Below are 20,944 nucleotides of genomic sequence, written 5' to 3'. Positions count from 1 at the left end.
GCTCGTGAGCTGAACATATCGCAATGCTCTATTCGGCAAATATTGAAAAATGAACTCGGGGTAAAGTCATTGAAATTCTAAAAAGTGCAAGAACTTACATCGCAACAGAAAGAAAATAGACTCAATAGAGCTAAAGAGTTGCTTCGATTGGCCGAAAGTGGTGAACTGCCGAATTCGGTTGTCTCCGATGAGAAAACATTCGTTGTCCAGCAGTTTGTAAACCAACAAAATGATCGTGTTTATTTGCCAAAGAGGTCAGCTGAAAATATGCACCTTCGGTTGGCCACCAGAACTCAAGCGCCGGTCATGGTGATGGTGCAGTAACTGGCGATGATCGCTCTCCGCTCGTATAAATCGACCGTAGTATCAGAAGAAATGCCGAATATTATCCCGAAAATATTCTGGAGAGTGAATTAAAACCTTGGGCACGCAAACATTTTGGCCACAGACCTTGGACATTCCAACAGGACTCAGCACCATCGTACTCAACACGCACCACCCAAGAATGGTTACAAAATGAGGTTCCTCGCCTCATTTTCAGCGCACAATGGCCACCAAAATCTCTGAATACCAATCCTTTGGACTATTGTGTTTGGAGTATTTTGGAAAGCAAGGTTGGCACTAAAAACTACAAAAGTGTTAATCACCTCAAGCAAGCTCAGAGCAATATTCGAGCAGCGTGTGACGGTTTCATTGGCCGTTTGAAGACCATAAAGGTGACCAATTCGAACAAATCTAAACTTATTCTAAAATTTGATGCCATTTCCGACATTTTTTGCTTTCATTCAATAAAATTTTAAAAATAAATATACAAAAATTATGGGGTTATGGTGACTTTCTTGCAGTTTTTTTTTATTTCACCCTGTAAATTTAGAATTTAGAAGTTTTGTGGAATATTTCGACTTGCTACTATGGAGTTTTTAACCACTTTTTGAGAAGGACACCAAACATACGATCTTGGCGATTCACTTGTGGGCTAAGAAATAATCCTTGTATCGTTATCTGCATTATTTCCGAAGACACTGAAAAATGAAAATGTGGGAGAAGGGGGAATTTGATAATTTTCGATGTAGACCTTCAAAAAGCAGATACATGTGTCTTCTATTTGGAGCTCTATTCTCATAATCAACGAGATTTTGTAATTATTGATAGAATTGATATTTATAAAAAATCTTAATATCTGAAGAAGTTTAAAAATGTTTTAACATTTAACGATTTTTTATACCCTCCACCATACTATGAAAACACTCATGTCAGACCCAAAAAAGTATATACATATATTCCTGATCAGCGTAAATTCTATGTCGATTTAGCGATGTCCGTCTGTCTGTCCGTCTGTCTGTCGGTTGTAATCACGTTATCTTTCGATCGAATTGAGATAGAAGGCTAAAATTTTGCACACATGTTTATTTTTCCAGTATGCAGGTTAAGTTTGTAAATTGGCCATGTAGGTCAATTTTTTCATATAGTCCCCATATAACGGTACCTCCCGATATTCGGTATTGTGATGATTTTAGCGACATTATTCACCGGAATTGTTTCAAATTTGGTATTTGAAGTTCATAATGGGAACTACACCCTAAGACAGAAAACTGTCTGTGCAGGTCCACGTCTTCATATAGCCCCATATAACGGTACCTCCCTATATTCGGTATTTTGATGATTTTAGCGACATTATTCACCGGAATTGTTTCAAATTTGGTATTTGAAGTTCGAAATGGATACTACAGCCTAAGACAGAAAATTGTCTGTGCAGGTCCAGATCTTCGTATAAGCCCCATATATTAGTACCTCTCTATAATGGATATTTTGACGAGTTTAGGTACAAAACCCACCGAAATTGTTTGAGATTTCGTATTTGAACTTCGTAATGGATGCTACAGCCTGTGGCAGAAAATTGTTTTTGCTGGTTCAGGTCTTCGCACAGCTCCGATATAACGGTATCTCCCAATATACGATGTTTTGATGATTTTAGCTACATTATTCACCGTTTATTTCAAGTTTCGTATTTGAATATGGTAATGGCTAATGACAAACAATGCCTATGTACGTACGTATAGACCCCACGTATAGACCCCAATATTACGGCTATATTCGGTATTTTTAAAATTTTAACAGAATTTTTTTAAGGATTTTATTTTTTGAAAATTTTCAAATTTCTTCCATATGGTGGAGGGTATTCAAAGTTCGGCCCGGTCGAACTTACTGCTTTTTAACTTGTTATTTTTATTTTTTAATATTTTAACATAAGTTCACGATTCTTGTCGGAAGATGTAATAATCCACTTGTAATTGTCTGAACAGGTTTAAAAATTCACGATTCTTGTCTGAATATGTTTTCTAAAAAATGTTAAAAAAAAAACCAAAATTATTTATCGGAAGTTGTCGCTTGAAAAATCCTCGATTATTTGTCTAAAGATATTTTCTTAAAAATGTTTAAAACATCCACAATTATTTGTCCAAAGAAGTTTAAGTAATTAAAAAAAGTCGGATGATGTTGTTTAAAAATTATTAAAAAAATTCACTACTATTTGTATAAAAATGTTGTTTAAAAAATTTAAAAAAATCCACGATTTTAAATAATATCGTATTTATTTATTTATTTTTTTATTTTTTTTTTTTTGAATTCTCGATTAATGTTGCTCTTATTTAATATATGTTGAATATTTAAATATTTTCAAGATAATATTCCAAGAATACCGATATTATAACAAAAAACATTCAATCTTCTCAAATCAAATTTCCATGACACTGTCCAGCAACGTTGTTGTTTTTTCTCTCAACTTTTCCCAGTTTTACAGATTTAAACAAGTTTTTTTCCGGAAACACTTGGCAATTTTCAAAATAATACAATAATAGTGGCGCCCGATTTTCAAATGCAGACAGGCGAATGCTGCCTGGCTGGCACAGACATTCACAACAAATCTATGCAATTCAACATTAGACAAACGAATAGACGAACGAACGAACCAACAACAACAAAAAATAGCTTAAAGAGCGGCGTTTTATGTACTGACGTTTTGTGCTAGCCAACAATATTGCATTTTTTTTGCCTTCGTATAGAAATGAAATAAAAACTCAACGAATCGCAAAAAAAGACAAACTTTTTAATGAAACTTTTTTCCAGTAGCTGGGAAAACAATTGAATTTCAAGCGGAGAATGGCCAAAGATAATCTTCAAACAAATTTAGAGGAAACTATTCAACAGGATGTGAGAGTTGAAATTAAATTTGAAATTTTTTTAAATTGATTCTTGTTTTTTTTTACTTTTTAACAATAGAAACCAATGCACACCGCGAATTCCGTAAAAAATTGAAATTTATCTCGCCTTTGTTTCGTTACGCTTTCAAAATATTGACTGAAAATTTTTGAGATGTGGGTGAGTAGTAAAAGATTTTCTTTTTCAAAATTTTTAAAATTCTCACTCAGTTCTCTCAAAAGATCTCTGAAATGAGAAAATTATCTCTTTTTTCATTTAAGAAAATTTGTTAGGAAAATTTCTTATGCCTGATTAGCCATATGGCGGGAGAGAGCTCCCCCTCTCTGAGAGCACCTGTTTCTCTGACTTTTAAGCTAATTGTGTTGTCTTTCTGTCTGCCACTAATTTTCATTGTTTATGTTTATTTATTTTTAGTCAAAGTAAAGAAGAAAACATATTGTCTTTGGAAAATGCAAAGAAATGTATTTTGTTTTTCTTAAATTTCCCCCCTTCACAACAAAACATTTACCAAGAATGTTTGTCGCCGTATTAGCCTGTGGCAGCGTGAAGTTATTTGTGTCACGCTTCTTTCGTGTTATTTTTGGAAAGAAAATTGCACTAATTAGGCACAGTGGGATGGTGGATTTGTGGGTGAGAAGATAAAAAAACGTTGCTGTATGTACAATGGGGTGTAATGGAATACGGTTTTCTCACGAATATATCAAGTGTCAGCAGAATTTGAAATTAAAACCAGTAAGGAAAAGTCAAAAGTCGGGAGGTACCGACCATGTGATACTCTACACCACCATGCATATTTAGTATAACCTTCGTAACAAAAGAATTTATTTGAAGTAAACCATAGTTTGGTTTCACTAAATTTGACGGAGACATTTTAATCTTTTATACCAACTAACATTGCTATAGAATGCATGATATCACTTCGAAAAGGATTATATTAAAACAAGTAAAAAAGCTGTAAGTTCGGCCGGGCCAAACATTAAATGGCCTCCACCATTTCGGCAATTTAAAAAAAATTAAATTCGGTAAAAATTCTGTTAAAAACTTAAAAATACCAAATGTAGCCGTTATATTAGGATCTATACGACGACGTGGACCTGCATAGGCAACTTTTGTCATAAGCCATTAAAATATTCAAATACGAAACTTGAAAAAAAAATCAGTGAATAATGTAGCCAAAATCATCAAAATACCGAATATCGGGAGGTACCGTTATATGGAGGCTATACGAAGACATGGACCTGCACGGTGAACAATTTAGTTAAAATCATGAAAATACCAAATATCGGGAGGTACTATTATATGGGGGCTATCAAAGACGTGGACCTGCACGAACAGTTTTATGTCATAGGCTCTATTCCCCATTACGAACTTCAAATATCGGTGAATAATGTCGTTTAAATTAACAAAATACCAAAAAAGGGAGGTACCATTATATGGAGGCTATACCAAAACGTGGACTTACATAACCCATTTTCAATACTAAAAGTTCTGAAGACATAATACAGAATTGAGTAAAATTTTATCAACCTACTTTATTTCGTTCAGAAGCTAGAATGATTTCCACAGACGGACGGACATCGCCAAATCAATATTGAATTTTATGCTGATCAAGAATATGGGGGTCTAAAATGTATATTTCAAGGTGATACAAACGGAGGTGGAGGGTATAAAAATATGTATCGGAGCTGAGTTCCACAAAATGGAAACGTACGTCCCGAAATTCATTGCATTTGGGCTGATATTAGCCATTACTTGCACAATAAACCCGAAATCGGTTGAAGATATATCTCGGAGCTATATCCAAATCTGAATCGATCTTGATAAAATTTAGCAGAGGTGCTTCCGAGCTCTATAAGATATTTGGTACCAAATATCATTGTTGTCGAATGCACATTATGAATGAGAGGGACTTAAACACAAAACCGGATGAAACATCGTTATGGGAGCTATAGCAATATCTGAACCGATCTTCAAATTTGATGTACTTGCTTCTAGATTGAATTCGGCTGGATGTGCCAAAATTCAGTTCATTTGGACTTATATTGGCCATTTGGTGCACAATTAACATGAAAATGGTTGAAGATAGGATATATCGGTCCACTTCTTCTGGTATATCCCCCACAAAGGGGACAACATTTTGAGTAACTATGTTTCTCTTAAAAAGGGGAAAACGCATTAGATTCTCTTCAAATTTCTCACATTCCAATATTTTTATCAACACAATATATAAACATCCGATTCTCTTCTAGAACCTCCCGCTACTCCAGAAAAGGGTATACACTTCTAAAATTATACCTGCATAACTCGAGAAAAAATCAGCGATTCATTAATGGTTACGAGAAGTTCAAAAATGGTACTAAACTTCTAAAATGGTACAATTTAATACCAAATGATAACAAGTGGTACCATTTGAGACGTTTAGTACAATTTTTGAAGTTTTCGTAAACTTTTAATTCGAATTTCCAAAAACCCTTTGGTACATCTGTCATAGACTCTATCAGCGACTCACATTCAATGTTTCAGCTCATTCTGTTGAGAACAGTGAGAACTAAACTAAGTGGTACTAAATTTGGAACAGATTGGTCTAGGGTGAACGGATGAAGCTGCAATTTTGAAATGTTGGTTTCGGGTCGCTATTGGAGGTAGGTTTGCGATAAAGAGGTGGCTTTGGAAATGTATATGAGCATTATATGGTTGAGATAGTGCTTGAAATCTGATTTTGTATTAAGGCCGCTGTGCATGTGTAGCCTAGACATATGGCGGTGATTTCGTAAATGTGTACTATAATTGTACAAAAAGTACTGAATGGTACTAAATTTAGTATTGGATGAAGCGATCGAGATAAAATTCTGAAATTTAGTATTGGGTTAAGAGCTGTAATCCTCAAATTTGATATTGAGGTCTCTGTTTTTATCTGGAATTGAGATATGGAGGTTTTGTCCTATAATTGTACTAAAAGTACTAATTTTGGTATTGGGTGAAGGAAATCCTGAAATTTGATATAAAGGCCATTGTTGTTGTCTACGTTTGAGATAGGAAGGTGGATTTGGAAAAATGTACTATAATTGTACGAAGAGTACTATATAGTACTAAGTTTGGCATTCGTGAAGGGACAGGCGGTGGTATGGAAATGCATCCTATATTTGAGGGATAGGAATGGGATCCTAAATGTGATATTAGTGTCTCTGTTGGTGTCTGGAATTCAGATATTGAGGTGGTTTTGCATATGTGTACTATAATTGCTCGAAACAGGATCACTGTTGGTGTAAAATGCGAAATGAAAGTTTTAAAGATAAATATTTTCCTATTATTATTTCCGAAAAATCAAAAACTTGATTAATATAAAAAACCTTGAAAGTCTAAAAATTTAGTATAAAATTTGTTAAACTGAACCAGATGTGCATTTTGAGAACTACACGAACTTTTGGAATGAATCTTAAATTTAAAGTGGACGTTTCGGTGACGAATCCTAGCTAGATATATGTATATGAAATTTCAGAACTTGATTTCGGAAGATGGCATGAATACTTTAGGCAAATAACAAGATTTAATATATTCACCCTTCGTTGCATGAAAATCGGGGATCGGTATTTTGGCCCATTCTGGGTACTAGAAATATCAGTTAACAAGTAGTAGATTTTTTTTAGTCATTTAAGGGATTGAGTATTTTTTGAAAAATATTTTAAAATGTTAAAATTCGGAGAGCATTCCGGCCCTCTGAGCCACGTTTTGAGCACCCACAAAAATGGTTTTACCCTCAGTCGTATTGCTATAATATATAGCATTTGATATGGTTAAGTCACACAAAACTAACATCCTACTACTTGGGCTGACTTTAAATCAAGTTTCAAGATAGGTAATATCAACGCAGTCCTTTCCCATCTATCTCCCCTATAATCGTAAAAATTAATAGCCTGTTCAGCAAACTTTTTTTTTTGACTTCCAAATGGTAGACATGTAGAGTTTTTGGTTTTCGTACGTAGGAACAAGTAAAAAAACATCAAGTACAGCCGGGCCGAACATTTAATACCCTCCACCCTAGGGCAAAGAAACATTTTTACATAAAAGTACATGAATTCAAGCGTGTTTCACTTTAAACTTCATATACCGGTAAGACCGTTTGGATAATGCCGTTGTTTGAGGCCATACCAAAATGAAAACCTCTATGGACAATTTTATACTTCAAGGATCTACTAAATCTTCTAAAAAACCAAATTTTAAACAATTATATGGGTAAATGTGACTAGGATTATCAAAATGCCGAATATCGATGGATATCGTAATATGTGCGCTATAGGAAAACGCGGAACTAAATATTCAATGTTCTGCCACCGGGCTAGAACCCATTATGAACTATAAATACCAATTTTTAGACAAATCCGTGGAAAAAAGTTGGCAAAACTCATCAAAATACCGAATATCGTTATATGGGGGTACGCGTTATATGGGGACTATACCAAAACGTCGACCGATATATCCCATTTTCAATACCAACCATCCTAGACACAATACAAATTGTTTAGCTAAATTTTGACGCTTAATGTCAATTAAGAAGAATTAGAATTTTATGCTGCTTACGAATATATATATCGTATCGTATCGACACCATAGATGACGAATATTTAGGGATAATACAAACGGAATGACAAAGTTAATATACCCTCCTTTCCAAGGTAGAGGGTATAAAAGTAAATGAAATCAAATAATGACTTCATCGTCTAGGTAGCAATTGCTTGTCTGCCCTGAACTAAATTTCTGTGAATGTTCTGTTAATTTTGATAAAGAAGAAAAATAGTACTTCTTAAAAACGTAATACTAATGTTCGATTTTTTTCAAACGCATATCTGATTATTTCTGACAATATAGGAGCTCGTATCAAATTGCGATATACCGGTTAACTTTATATAATATCTCCCTAATAAAAGCTAATAATTTCTAAATAATGCAAAATCAGCTCAACCCAAATGCTCAGGTTGTATATCTGTCGGCAAAACATTTAACAGCTTCTAACTTTTGTAAATAATACCTTTGAAAAATATCTGAATTCAGAGTTTCTTTAATATAGTAATAAATGTGCCTCTTTTTCAAAATTGATAAATTCGTTCAGCTTTTTCCACTACATAAATTATTCGTCTTATTATTACCAAGCACCCTAATAAATACTAAATAAAACATCAAATAATAAACCAATTAAACATTTCAAAAAAAAAAAAAAAAAAAAATCCACTTGTTACGGAAAATGTTTTTCCGACGCAATTTTTGGCTGGTGTCTGGCAGCCAGTAGTGAATTATCTTCAATGAAAATGTATATTTTTAATTTTCTCTGTGAAATGTTTTCGGCGAGCCTAAAAAAAGTCAAAAAAGAAAACCAACACACCAATGAATGAATTCCACCAAATTCAAATCGATTAACCGAGCCAACTGCATCATCGTTTTGATGGATAATGCACGAACGACTGTCGAAAAACCAGATGTTATTCTATGGCTATTGGGCATGGATGATGGCATTGGGAAAACAAAATATTGAAAAATATCAACAATTTGAAAATAAATGATAGTTTAATTAAAATATAATCAATCAATCAATTATGAATGGTGTGTTGTGGGTGGGTGGAAATTGCTGACAGAGATGGAAAGTCGTCAGTAAAAAAGAGGGGGCTGTGACGCCAAATTTCAAATGATTGATTTGAATAATTAAAAAAAGAAAACAAATTTAAATATGGAATTCAAAATTTACATTAGGTTTGACAAATTAGGTTTGACAAATTTTCAAAACAATGATAGATTTTGAGGTTAGTTGAGCCCTTTTTATTTTTGTTTCGAATTTCGATAGTATACTTCTAGGCGCTCCTCAGACTTTTTTATACCCTCCACAATAGTATGGAGGGTGTATTAAGTCATTCCGTTTGTAACTCATAGAAATAATAATTTTAGACCCAACAAAGTATATATATTCTTGATCAGTATAAAATTCTAAGACGATTTAGCCCTGTCCGTCCATCTGTTCGTCTATCCGTCTGTGGAAATCACTCTAGCTTCGGAACGAAATGAAGTACATTGATAAAATTTTACTCAAATGTATACTATGTCTGCAGGACTTTTGGTATTGATAATGGGCAATGTAGGTCCACGTTTTGGTATGGCCTCCATATAATGGTACCTCCCTATTTTCGGTATTTTGGTGATCTAAGCGACATTATTCACCGGAAACAAATTTGGTATTTGAGGTTTGTAATGGATATTACAGCCACAGACAGAAAATTGTTTGTGCAGGTCCACGTGTTCATATAGCCCCCTTATAACGTTACCTCCCGATATTCGGTATTTGGGTGATTTATGCGACATTATTCACCGGAATTGTTGAAAAATTGGTATTTGAGGTTCGTAATGGATACTTCAGCCACAGACAGAAAATTGTCTGTGCATGTCCATGTCTGCGTATAGCCCTCATATACCCTCCCGATATTCGGTATTTTGATGATTTTAAGGACATAATTCACCGGAATTATTTGAAATTTGATATTTCTGTCATAGAGACTATGACAGAAAATTGTCTGTGCAGGTTCACGTGTTCATATAGCCCCCATATAACGGTACCTCCCTATTTTCGGTATTTTGGTGATTTAAGCGACATTATACACCGGAAATGTTTAAAATTTGGTATTTGAGGTTCGTAATGGATATTACAGCCATCGACAGAAAATTGTCTGTGCAGGTCCACGTCTGCATATAGCCCCCATATAACGGCACGTCCCGATATTCGGTTCTTTTATGATTTTATCGACATTATTCACCGGAAATATTTCAAATTTGTTATTTGAAGTTCATAATGGGTACCACAGCTTATGACAAAAATTATGTGTGCATGTCCACGTCTGCGTATAGCCCCCATATAAAGGTACCTCCCGATATTCGGTATTTTGGTGATTTAAGCGACATTTTTCGCCGGAATTGTTTCAAATTTGGTATTTGAGGTTCGTAATGGATATTACAGCCTATGACAGAAAAATGTCTGTGCAGGTCCACGTCTTCATATAGCACCTATATAACTGTACCTCCCGATATTCGATATTTTTATGATTTTAGCGACATTATTTACCCGAAATATTTTAAATTTAGCGTTTGAAGTTCGTAATGGGTACTACAGCCTATGACAGAAAAATGTCTGTGCAGGTCCACGTCTTCATATAGCACCTATATAACTGTACCTCCCGATATTCGATATTTTTATGATTTTAGCGACATTATTTACCCGAAATATTTTAAATTTGGTTTTTGAAGTTCGTAATGGATACCACAGCCACAGACAGAAAATTGTCTGTGCAGGTCCACCCCTTTGTATAGCACCCATATAACGGCACCTCCCTATATTCGGTAGTTTAAAAACTTTAGCTACATTATTCACCGATTTTTTTTATTCAAGTTTCGCATTGGATTATTGTAATGGCTGATGGCAAAAGTTGCCTATGCAGGCCCACGTCGTCGTATAGACCCTAATATAACGGCGATATTCGGTTTTTTAAGATTTTAACAGCATTTTTAACGGTTTTTTTTTTTTTTTTTTTTTTTTTTTGAAAATTGCCATATTCGTTCCAAATGGTGGAGGGTATTCAAAGTTCGGCCCGGCCGAACTTACTTTTTTTACTTGTAAAATCTAAAACGATTTATATTGTATTATATATTATTATAAATATATCAAATAATATATAAACCCTGATATAACATATCATGCAATTATGACTGCCACTGTATTTCATTCCAAAGAAAAATTGACAATTTCCCACAAAAAAAAAAAAAATAAAAAATAAAAAAAATTGCAAAATTAAAAAAATATAAAGCATTTCAAAATGAGACAAAAGCAATAAATTAAAATCAAAAGACATATGTATACACATACATACGCATATATATTTCTATTCATTTTTGACTCACATTAATTTCCGACAAACGTTTCTCCAATTCATCTGCTGATTTACGATCGACTGGTCGGGCAATTAAATCATTGATACGCTTTAGACCTTTCACAATCAGCTCCTCCAGATTGACACCTTTCATGCTGACCTTCTTGTCCAACGATGAGTAAGGTGAATTGGCAGCGGGATCGGCGGCCGTTGCCGTGGGGCAGGCTTTTGATCTAATGGGTGGCAGAAAAAAAATGAGAAAAAAAGTGAACAAATTATTTTAGTTGAGTGACATTCTTTTGGCACATTTCCATTTGCTCTTGATATTTACTTTGACTGTTGAACCTCGCGGAATTTCTCTCTTAGTATAATTTGACTCTTCATGACCACACGCGACAGAGAACCCTGTTTGCCATGAGTTTCCAGCACCAGCGAATCACCCTGTGATATTAACGTGGCGGCGTCGGGTGCTATTAACATTTTCAAGTCTTCGACGGCTCTGGAAGAAAAGGGAAATATAAAAGGTAAGACAAAGGAAGATATATGAAAATTTCTATAGGCAGAAGGTCCTTGAAAGGTTTTCTATAGAAGATGAAAGAACTTTCTAAAATCTTCTGTACACAGCAGACCATTTGAAGACCCATCTGTAGACAAAAAAAAAATATAGAGGCCTTTCGAAGGACTTCGTTGCCCAGAAGACGTTTGTGGGTCCTCAGGATTTCTATTGTAAAAAATCATATTAAAGTCCTCTATTGAAAGGCCTTGTCTCCTTTCAAAGAAAAAAAGCCCTTGGCAAGCTACTTTCAGAAAGAGGACTTTTTCCAGGACTTCTATACAAAAAATATATATTTTTAGGGTGTTCCATGTTGAGAAAACATTTTCGCGGTCTTCCTTCCAAAAAAAACCCTTCCAAGAACTCCTGTAAACATAAATTCGTTTCGAGGTCTTCTATAGAATAGCCTTTTATAAAATATATTTTAAAGTTCTTCTAGAGGAAATAGATCTTTTGGATGTCGCTCCAAACCGCGGTCTTCGGTATAGAAAGACATTCCAAAGGACTTTTATAAAAAGAAGATTTTTTCAAGGAATTCAAAAAAGAGGTCATATCGAAGAAGTCTTCAATTGGAAGAAAATCTCCCATAGGTCTTGTATAGAGAGAAATCTTGGAACGTTCTCTATTGATTGAAGGCATTTTAAAGGTCTCCAATTGAGAGAAGGCTTTTCGAGGGAAGACCATTTGAAAGTCTCCTATTGAAAAAGGACCTTTCGAAGATGATCTGTTGAAAAAGGATCTTTCTTCAATTGACAAAGAACCTATTTCAATTTAAAAAGGACCTCCGAAAGTCTTTTATTGAAAAAGGACTTTCCGAAGGTCTTCTATTAAATAGAACCTTCCGAAGATCTTCTATTGAAAAGCTTCTTTTTGAAGGACCTCTATAAAAAGGACCTTTTGGATGTCTTTTGTTTAATGAAGACCTTCTGAACCTATCTTAGGTTTTCTTTTCAGCGAAAACCTTTCGAATGCCTTCTATTGAAAAAGAATCATTCGAAGGTCTTCTTTAAAAAAGGATCTTTCAAAGGTTTGCTATTGAAAAAGGATCTTTCGAAGGTCTCTATTGAAAAATACCTTTCGGAGGTCTTCTATTGAAAAAATAAGCTCTTTATGAAAAGAAAACTTCTTCTGCAGCTCTCCTATAGAAGAGAAGACCTTCTGCAGCTCTTCTATAGAAGAGAAGACCTTCTGCAGCTCTTCTATAGAAGAGAAGACCTTCTGCAGCTCTTCTATAGAAGAGAAGACCTTCTGCAGCTCTTCTATAGAAGAGAAGACCTTCTGCAGCTCTTCTATAGAAGAGAAGACCTTCTGCAGCTCTTCTATAGAAGAGAAGACCTTCTGCAGATCTTCTATGGAGAGAAGACCTTCTGCAGCTCTTCAATAGAAGAGAAGACCTTCTGCAGCTCTTCTAGGCAAAGAAGACCTTATGCAGCTCTTCTAGACGAAGAAGACCCTCTGCAGCTCTTCTAGCCGAAGAAGACCCTCTGCAGCTCTTCTAGCCGAAGAAGACCTTCTGCAGCTTTTCTAGCAGAAGAAGACCTTCTGCAGCTCTTATATAGAAGAGAAGACCTTCTGCAGCTCTTCTATAGAAGAGAAGACCTTCTGCAGCTCTTCTATAGAAGAGAAGACCTTCTGCAGCTCTTCTATAGAAGAGAAGACCTTCTGCAGCTCTTCTATAGAAGAGAAGACCTTCTGCAGCTCTTCTATGGAGAGAAGACCTTCTGCAGCTCTTCAATAGAAGAGAAGACCTTCTGCAGCTCTTCTAGGCAAAGAAGACCCTCTGCAGCTCTTCTAGGCAAAGAAGACCCTCTGCAGCTCTTCTAGGCGAAGAAGACCTTCTGCAGCTCTTCTATGCGAAGAAGACCTTCTGCAGCTCTTATATGCGAAGAAGACCTTCTGCAGCTCTTCTATGCGAAGAAGACCTTCTGCAGCTTTTCTAGGCGAAGAAGACCTTCTGAAGTTCTTCTATGAAGAAAAGATTTTCTGAAGTTATTCTATGAAGAGAAGACCTTCTGAAGCTCTTCTATGGAAGAGAAGACCTTCTGAAGCTCTTCTATGGAAGAGAAGACCTTCTGAAGCTCTTCTATGGAAGAGAAGACCTTCTGAAGCTCTTCTATGGAAGAGAAGACCTTCTGAAGCTCTTCTATGGAAGAGAAGACCTTCTGAAGCTCTTCTATGGAAGAGAAGACCTTCTGAAGCTCTTCTATGGAAGAGAAGACCTTCTGAAGCTCTTCTATGGAAGAGAAGGCCTACTGAAGCTCTTCTATGGAAGAGAAGACCTTCTGAAGCTCTTCTAGGCGAAGAAGACTTTCTGCAGCTCTTCTATTGAAGAGAAGACCTTCGAAACTCTTCCATCGAAACAAGACTTTTGAAGCTTTCCTATTAAGAGAAGACCTTCTGAAGCTCTTCCTTGTAAATTCTTCAATCGCAAATCCAAAATGTTCCAACTTACCTCTCCCCCTCGGTGTTCTTCTCGATCTTCTCCTTGGTTTTGTCCAAACGCATCATCATATATTTTGCATTCTTTTCGAATTCACTAACTCTCTGCTCCAGAGATCCACCAGGAAACTGGGGAATTGGTACCTCAGAATAGGGGCTTTTCAGGGTAATGTTCGAATCATCCATGGATGGTGATTGTGGCAAGATTTTGCTGGCGAAAGAGTTGGGCTTCTTGGTGGTGGGGGTTTCAATGCGGCTCTAAACAAAAGGCAAAAAAAAAATATTGTAAATGTATTTAAAAAAAATTCGCATCCTGGCAGAAGGAAACACCAGGATTTGTTATTTGTTTGGAATTAGAAACAGAATTTGCCAATTTAACATTGAAAACCGACAATTCGGAAATTAGCACCTTTCAATGTTAAATTGTATGGGAATTTCCCAAAGGAAACTCCTTATCTTGTTATCCATACCGTATCACTGTCCGAATCAAGAGGTTGAGTCATTTCCATTGAAAATCTCGGTATATCTTCGTCATCCGAAAAGACCAAAGGCTCAACTTCGAAACTCAAATCTTTGTCGGGATTATAAAAGCTGTTCCTTGCCTCCTGCTCGGCCATGCTATTGTCCAGCTCTTCCATGGCGATTTGGAGTTGACGCCAACGTTTGGCTTTGGGTTGTTTGAAAATACCACCCGTCTTGGCATCGCCTTCCTCCTCCGAGTCGCGGAGAATATCACGTTCGGTTTCGATGCGTTTACGTTTCTCTTCGAAAGAGATACGTTGCTTTTCAACTCTCAAAATTGGAGTACTGGTGTGGCTTGGGCCCAGACGCAATTCCACATCATTGTTTTTGTCATTCTCCTCCTCCTCTTCGGCTAGGGGTTTGGGGGAATCATTGAGAGATCTCTTGGATTTGGATCTTCGCACCTCTTTGCCATCGACATCAATGCGCATGGAGGAGTCCGAATCTTCGGAGAGATCAACAATTTGCACTGTTTCCACATATTCGGGTACAAATGGTTCCACCGATTCCAAAATGTTGACGGTATCAATTATCTCCCCCTGTTGGGGTTCCATGCCGGCCAGCTGGACCGACATTTTATCTGAGCCAATATTTTTCACTTTAATTTCCACCATTTGAGCCTGGGACTCACCAATCTTGCGTTTGTTTGGTGGCTTGGGCGGGGGTATGTCATCATCAGGACCGGCTCCGTTACTTGTTGTTGCTGTATTCATGGAGATCTGTGAGAAGAGAGCACTTGATTCAGCTAAGCGGAACGTTTGTGGTGGCAATAAATCTGGCAAGACTTGGCCACTGTTTGGTGTAGACTGTGGTGATTGTTGCTGTTGTTGTTGCTGATCTTTTGCAGAACCCACCTGTGCTAATTGTTGTCCCGAGGTATTACTTGAGGAGCTGGAAGTGTCACCGACTTCCTTGGTGGGTGAATTCGATGATGGTGTACGGGCTCTTCTCTGCCTCACCGTATCGCTGACAATAACAATTTCGGTATCTTCTTCTTCTCCTGCTGCTGATGACTTGTCTCCTTGGCGCCGCTCCAACGAGGATTCAATTTTGTAATGCGTTTTTAGCAAATCCTATTCGAATTTTTTGTAATTTTTAAAAATCAATGGAGAAAACAAATGGGATTTGAAGAACAAATTTTGATTTTTTGATTATAATTTCAAAATTTTCTACAAAAATAAAATTCAATTGTCAAAATCCAAATAAAAGCAAAGTGGAAAAAAATAAATTTAGTAAAGCCCCAATTTTTTTCAAAACTACAAATTTTCAATAAAATTTCCATCCTATCTTTGCAAGCCAAATAAGAGATGAGCCAAATTCTACTTTGTTTACCTTAAATTACTTAATTTTTATAAAATAAAATTTAAAAAAAAAATCCCATAATTTTTTAAAATATTTATAAGTTTTTTCTACCAAAAGGTGGTGGTGGTGAGTTAGAGTTGAGGTGAGATTATTCCAGATGATGGTGGTGGTAATGGTGGATTTTTATTTGAAGAGAAGGACAATAGACAAATGGGCTATTATATTTTTTTTGCTCATAACATTGGCTATGGTGGTAGTGGTTGGTTGGTTGGTTGGTGGTGGTGATAGTTCTTGTGGTGGTGGTGGTGGTGGTGGTATTGGATTATGTTGAGCCTTTAACCATTTCCGATATTTTACAAATTGAACTCGGGACTCAGTTAACTTTTTGGTCTATGGATAATGACTTCAACCTTTTGACCTCATTATTATTATTATTTTGGTTTGATTAATGGTATGGTTTTATGGTTATGACATGGTTATGTTATGATTAGGTTATGACATTTGAGGTGAGTATGAATTATAATACAAAAATACATGAAATGTGGTGAGTATTTGCTAACTACTATTAAATTGGTTAGTGTATTCGACTAATAATAATGTATTCTCTAATAATTTATACTAAATACTGTTAATTTATTATTTATCACAATTTAGTAAAAAATATGGGGTTTATTAATAAGATTTATGAAAAAGCTGAATTTCTATATATTACACTATACGAAAAAATGTATTCATTACATATATATTTTTTAAGTAATGCTGTGCGACAAATTAAATTTTTTCAATAATCACAGGGAAAGTCCAGCGCATTATGAAAGGAAAGTAAAGAAAAGTTGAAAGCTCAACCCTCTTCCAAGCTCAACCCTCTTCCATAATTGTGGGAATTTTTGGATAAAAATTCCTCGGAATCCGTGGATTTTAGGTATAAAGAGTCTTCAGCAATATTGTACATATCAAGTAGAAAAGCTGTAAGTAAAGCCGGATCGAACTTTGAATACCCTCCACCATTTGCTACAAATTTAACAATTTTCAAAAAAAAAAAATATATAAAATCCCTTAAAAATTCTGATAAAATTACCGAAAAAACACCGAAAGTAGCCGTATATTAGGGTCTACACGACGACGTGGACCTGCATAGGCAACTTTCGTCACAAAATCAAAAATCATCAAAATATAGCATATCGGGAGGTACCGTTATATGGGGGCTATACGAAGACGTGGACCTACATAGCACATTTTCTATACCAAAAGTCCTGCAGACATAATACACATTTGAGTAAAATTTTATGAACCTACTTTGTTTCGTCCGGAAGCTAGAGTGATTTCCACAGACGGACGGACATTGATAAATCGACATTGAATTTTATGCTGATCAAGAATATATATACTTTGTGGGGTCTAAAATGTATATTTCGAGGTGTTAAAAACGGAATGACAAACTTAATATACCCTCCATACCATGTTGGAGGGTATAAAGATACGGTGAAATTTTTGACCGAGAAATGGGATTTTTTGGTCCTTTTTTTATAAAATATGTGTAAAAATTTCCCTTAAACGAGATCTTAGTAAGTCTAAACATTTTGAAGAATTACATACCATAAAATTATGCTACAGGTTCTAAAATACATCAAAAGCCTCACCTAAACGCCAGGAATTCATATATATTAAAAACACATTTTAGGGTTAAAGCCATACTTTGAGTGAGTTTGTGCAAAAATCTCCAACAAATTATCATTTTAGAATGATGACGTCAAAAACAAAAATATTCTTCATCAAATTTATAACTCTAAGAGGAAGAAGAGTAATCTCTATTTCCACTGTATATAAAAAATAGTTGTATAAAAAAAATAAATAAATAAATAAATAAAAATGAAATAAAAAAGGAAACAAAAATATTCCCCCTGTTTTTTTTTTTTTTTTTTTTTTTTGATCAATTTTTTTCGGACTTTTTTCGTGTTGACGCCTGAAGGTAACATAAAATTTTATTTCAGGCCAAAAATGTCAAAAGAAGAAATATTCTTCATTAAATTTCACTATAAGTCACCAACGAAATGAAATCGCTATGTCCACTATATATCGAGTAAATAGTAGCAGCAATATTGAAAAACAACTCGAGTATATTTTTTAATTGACCGTTTTTCGAGTTCCATCACGAAAGTGTCATAAAATTTCATTTCATTTTTGACAAAAAAAAAATTCAGAAGAAGGAAAAAAAATCTTCATCAAATTTCACTATGCAAGGTGAGATGAAAAAACTGCAACCAACTCGCTCGTCAGACAGCTCATTATATTGATTACAAGCGTACAAAAGCATTTTGGTAATGATTTTACAAAAAAAAAAAAATGTTATTCGTGATAACATTCAAGCGTTGCCCCACATTCCAACGGGACTCAGCACCATCTCACTTTGCACGCGCCACCCAAGAATGGTTACAAAATGAGGTTCCTCGCCCCATTTCCAGCACGCAATGACCACCAAAATCTCCGGATACCAATCGGTTGGACTATTGTGTCTGGAGTATTTTGGAAAGCAAGGTTGGCCTAAAAAATACCAAAGTGTCGATCACCTCAAGCAAAGGCTTTGCCGGAAATGGACCAAAATACCGGGCATCGTGTGATGGCTTTATTGACCGTTTGAAGGCCATAATTCGTGCCAAAGGTGACCAATTCGAACGAATCTAAACTTATTTTAAAATTTGACGCTTTTTCCGACATTTCTTGGTTTCATTGAATATAATTAAAAAAAAAATTAAAAATTATGGCGTTTGACTTTGAATTTGGCTGTTCTTCACTCCAAAATAAAAAAAAAAAATCTGTTCATTTATGTACCCACTAAGTTAAAAATGATATTCATCAATGAAATGGGAGATGAGCGCGATGACCTTTCTTAAGAGTTCACTCATTTTGATAATAAAATTCAATTACTTGCAAGCGTTGTTCGTTTGTAGCGTTGTTCATGGTTAAATTATCGACCAGACTGAAGATGTTTTACAGTGAAGCAAAACATGAAACCTTTGTATATATTATATATTTTAATTTAATTTTGTTATTTATATATAGTTTTATTTATTAATATATTCTATATTTATATTGTAACCAAATGCTCATCTTCTATGCTTCTCTTGAAATTTGACCGACAAATAATTGCCACAATTTTTAACTTTTAAATTTCGGAAATTTGTGATTTCCCAGAATATTTTTCCAAACGAACACTTTTATTCGATTTATTTATGTGTGTGTGTGGGTGAGTGTTTCATTTGAAAAGTAATTTTCTTTTAATTTTTTTTCGGTCAATTCAAATGAATGCATTTTGTATTGAGCGTAAATTTGTTCGTGTGTTCGTTTCTTTTTTCTTTCATTTCAATGGTTCTTTATGATATTTTATTTTTGCAAAAATAATTTCAGTATTTATTTGGCAATAATCGAATGGTATTATATTTGTGTTTATGTCTGTGGTTTTGTTTATGCCAAACGATTTGGAAATAGAGAGAGAGAATAAATTAGTTTATTATTTTTTGCCATAAAATCAAATGAATAATTATCCGGGGAGTGCAATGGCAAAAAACAAAGAACGTTGGCATTTGGTATTTATTATTTATGAAATCTAATATTTAAAATATTGAGGGGAAATTTGATTGGAATTAAATACTGGTAGGTATTAAGATGGGTTGATTTTCAATGTTATTGAGCGGTATTTAGCTATGACTCTGAGACATTAAAAAAGAGAGTATTGATTTTGTTACAGATTTTTTTTCACTTTGGAAAATAGTATCTAACTGTCACTCTGGGATATCGAATTAGTCAGAAAGGAATATGTTCAGATTTGCAATTAAAATTAATTTTTTTTTCAATCGTAATGTCATATTGGGCGCCACTTTTATTTTCTTTGCCAAATTGTATTTTTATTGGTCGCCACTCTTTAACTACAGGGTCAGATGAAAAAAACTGCAACCAACTTCAGACTGCTGTCATTACTAAGCCACTCGTCCGACAGCTGTTAAAATTATTCCAGTGACAGCTCATTATATTTTTTACAAGCGTACAAAAGCATTTTAGTGAGAATTTTCCAGAAATAAAGTTATTCGTGACGTAATTCAAGCGTGATAGTGTGATTTCTTTATATTTGGCTGGAAAACCACAAGTGACTATCGTTAGAGCACTACAGCATTAAAAAGTGAATAAATATTTTGTGTCTCGTACCATCACTCGTTACTGTGATATTTGTAGCGTAGGTCGACGTCAAGGAAGTGGGCGGAAGAAAACAGCAACATCAGCAGAAATGGTTCGAAAAGTAAAGAAGTGACTTGATCGAAACCCGCGTGGCAGTAGCCGAAAAATTGATCGTATGCGAATTATTTGGAATATTGTGATTTTCAATTGAAAAATGAGCTCGGGGTAAAGCCATTGAAATTCCAAAAAGTGCAAGAACTTACACCGCAACAGAAAGAAAATAGACTCAAAAGAGCTAAAGAGTTGCTTCGCTTGGCCGAAAGTGGTGAACTGGAGAATTTGGTTTTCTCCGACGAGAAAACATTCGTTGTCCAGAAGTTTGTAAGCAAACAAAATTATCGTTTTTACTTGCCAAAGAGGTCAGCTGAAAATGTGCACCTTCGGTTGGCCACCACAACTCAAGCGCCGGCCATAGTGATGGTGTGAGCCGCCATAACATTGGCATCAGAATAAATACCGAATATTACCGCGAAGATATTCTGGAGGATGTATTAAAGCCTTAGGCACGCAAACATTTTAGCCGCAGACCTTGGACATTCCAACAGGACTCAGCAAAATCGCACTCAGCACGCTCCACCCAAGAATGATTACAAAATGAGGTTGCTCGCTTCAGTTCCAGCTCACAATGGACACCAAAATCTCCGGATACCAATCTGTTGGACTATTGTGTCTGAAGTATTTTGGGAAGCAAAGTTGGCACTAAAAAATACCAAAGTGTCGATCACCTGAAGCAAGCGTTTCGCCGGCAATGGACCAAAATACCGCAGAGCAACATTCG

The 20,944-nt window shown here is 35.3% G+C and overlaps 1 protein-coding gene across 9 annotated transcripts in view; it reads right to left on the bottom strand.

The window, feature by feature from the left end:
• Positions 1–20,944, bottom strand: part of LOC101893112 (dystrophin, isoforms A/C/F/G/H) — a 752,562-nt gene that overhangs the window by 611,299 nt on the left and 120,319 nt on the right. For 7 of the 9 annotated variants that reach the window (XM_059123281.1, XM_059123282.1, XM_059123285.1 and 4 more), the window contains exons 6-9: positions 14,583–15,707; positions 14,126–14,370; positions 11,452–11,619; positions 11,152–11,353 (exon numbers count right to left, since the gene is read on the bottom strand). The exons of 1 other annotated variant lie outside the window; for it this stretch is intronic. In XM_059123281.1, coding sequence (XP_058979264.1) covers positions 11,152–11,353; positions 11,452–11,619; positions 14,126–14,370; positions 14,583–15,707 — 1,740 coding nt within the window. The remainder of the gene's footprint in view (positions 1–11,151; positions 11,354–11,451; positions 11,620–14,125; positions 14,371–14,582; positions 15,708–20,944) is intronic. One more of the 9 variants, XM_059123286.1, reaches the window with a different exon arrangement.

This window comes from Musca domestica, unplaced genomic scaffold, assembly GCF_030504385.1.
Source record: "Musca domestica strain aabys unplaced genomic scaffold, Musca_domestica.polishedcontigs.V.1.1 24, whole genome shotgun sequence".
Taxonomy (NCBI): domain Eukaryota; kingdom Metazoa; phylum Arthropoda; class Insecta; order Diptera; family Muscidae; genus Musca; species Musca domestica.
The sequence above is the reverse complement of the archived record's forward strand: the minus strand, read 5'-3'. Positions and strand labels throughout refer to the sequence as shown.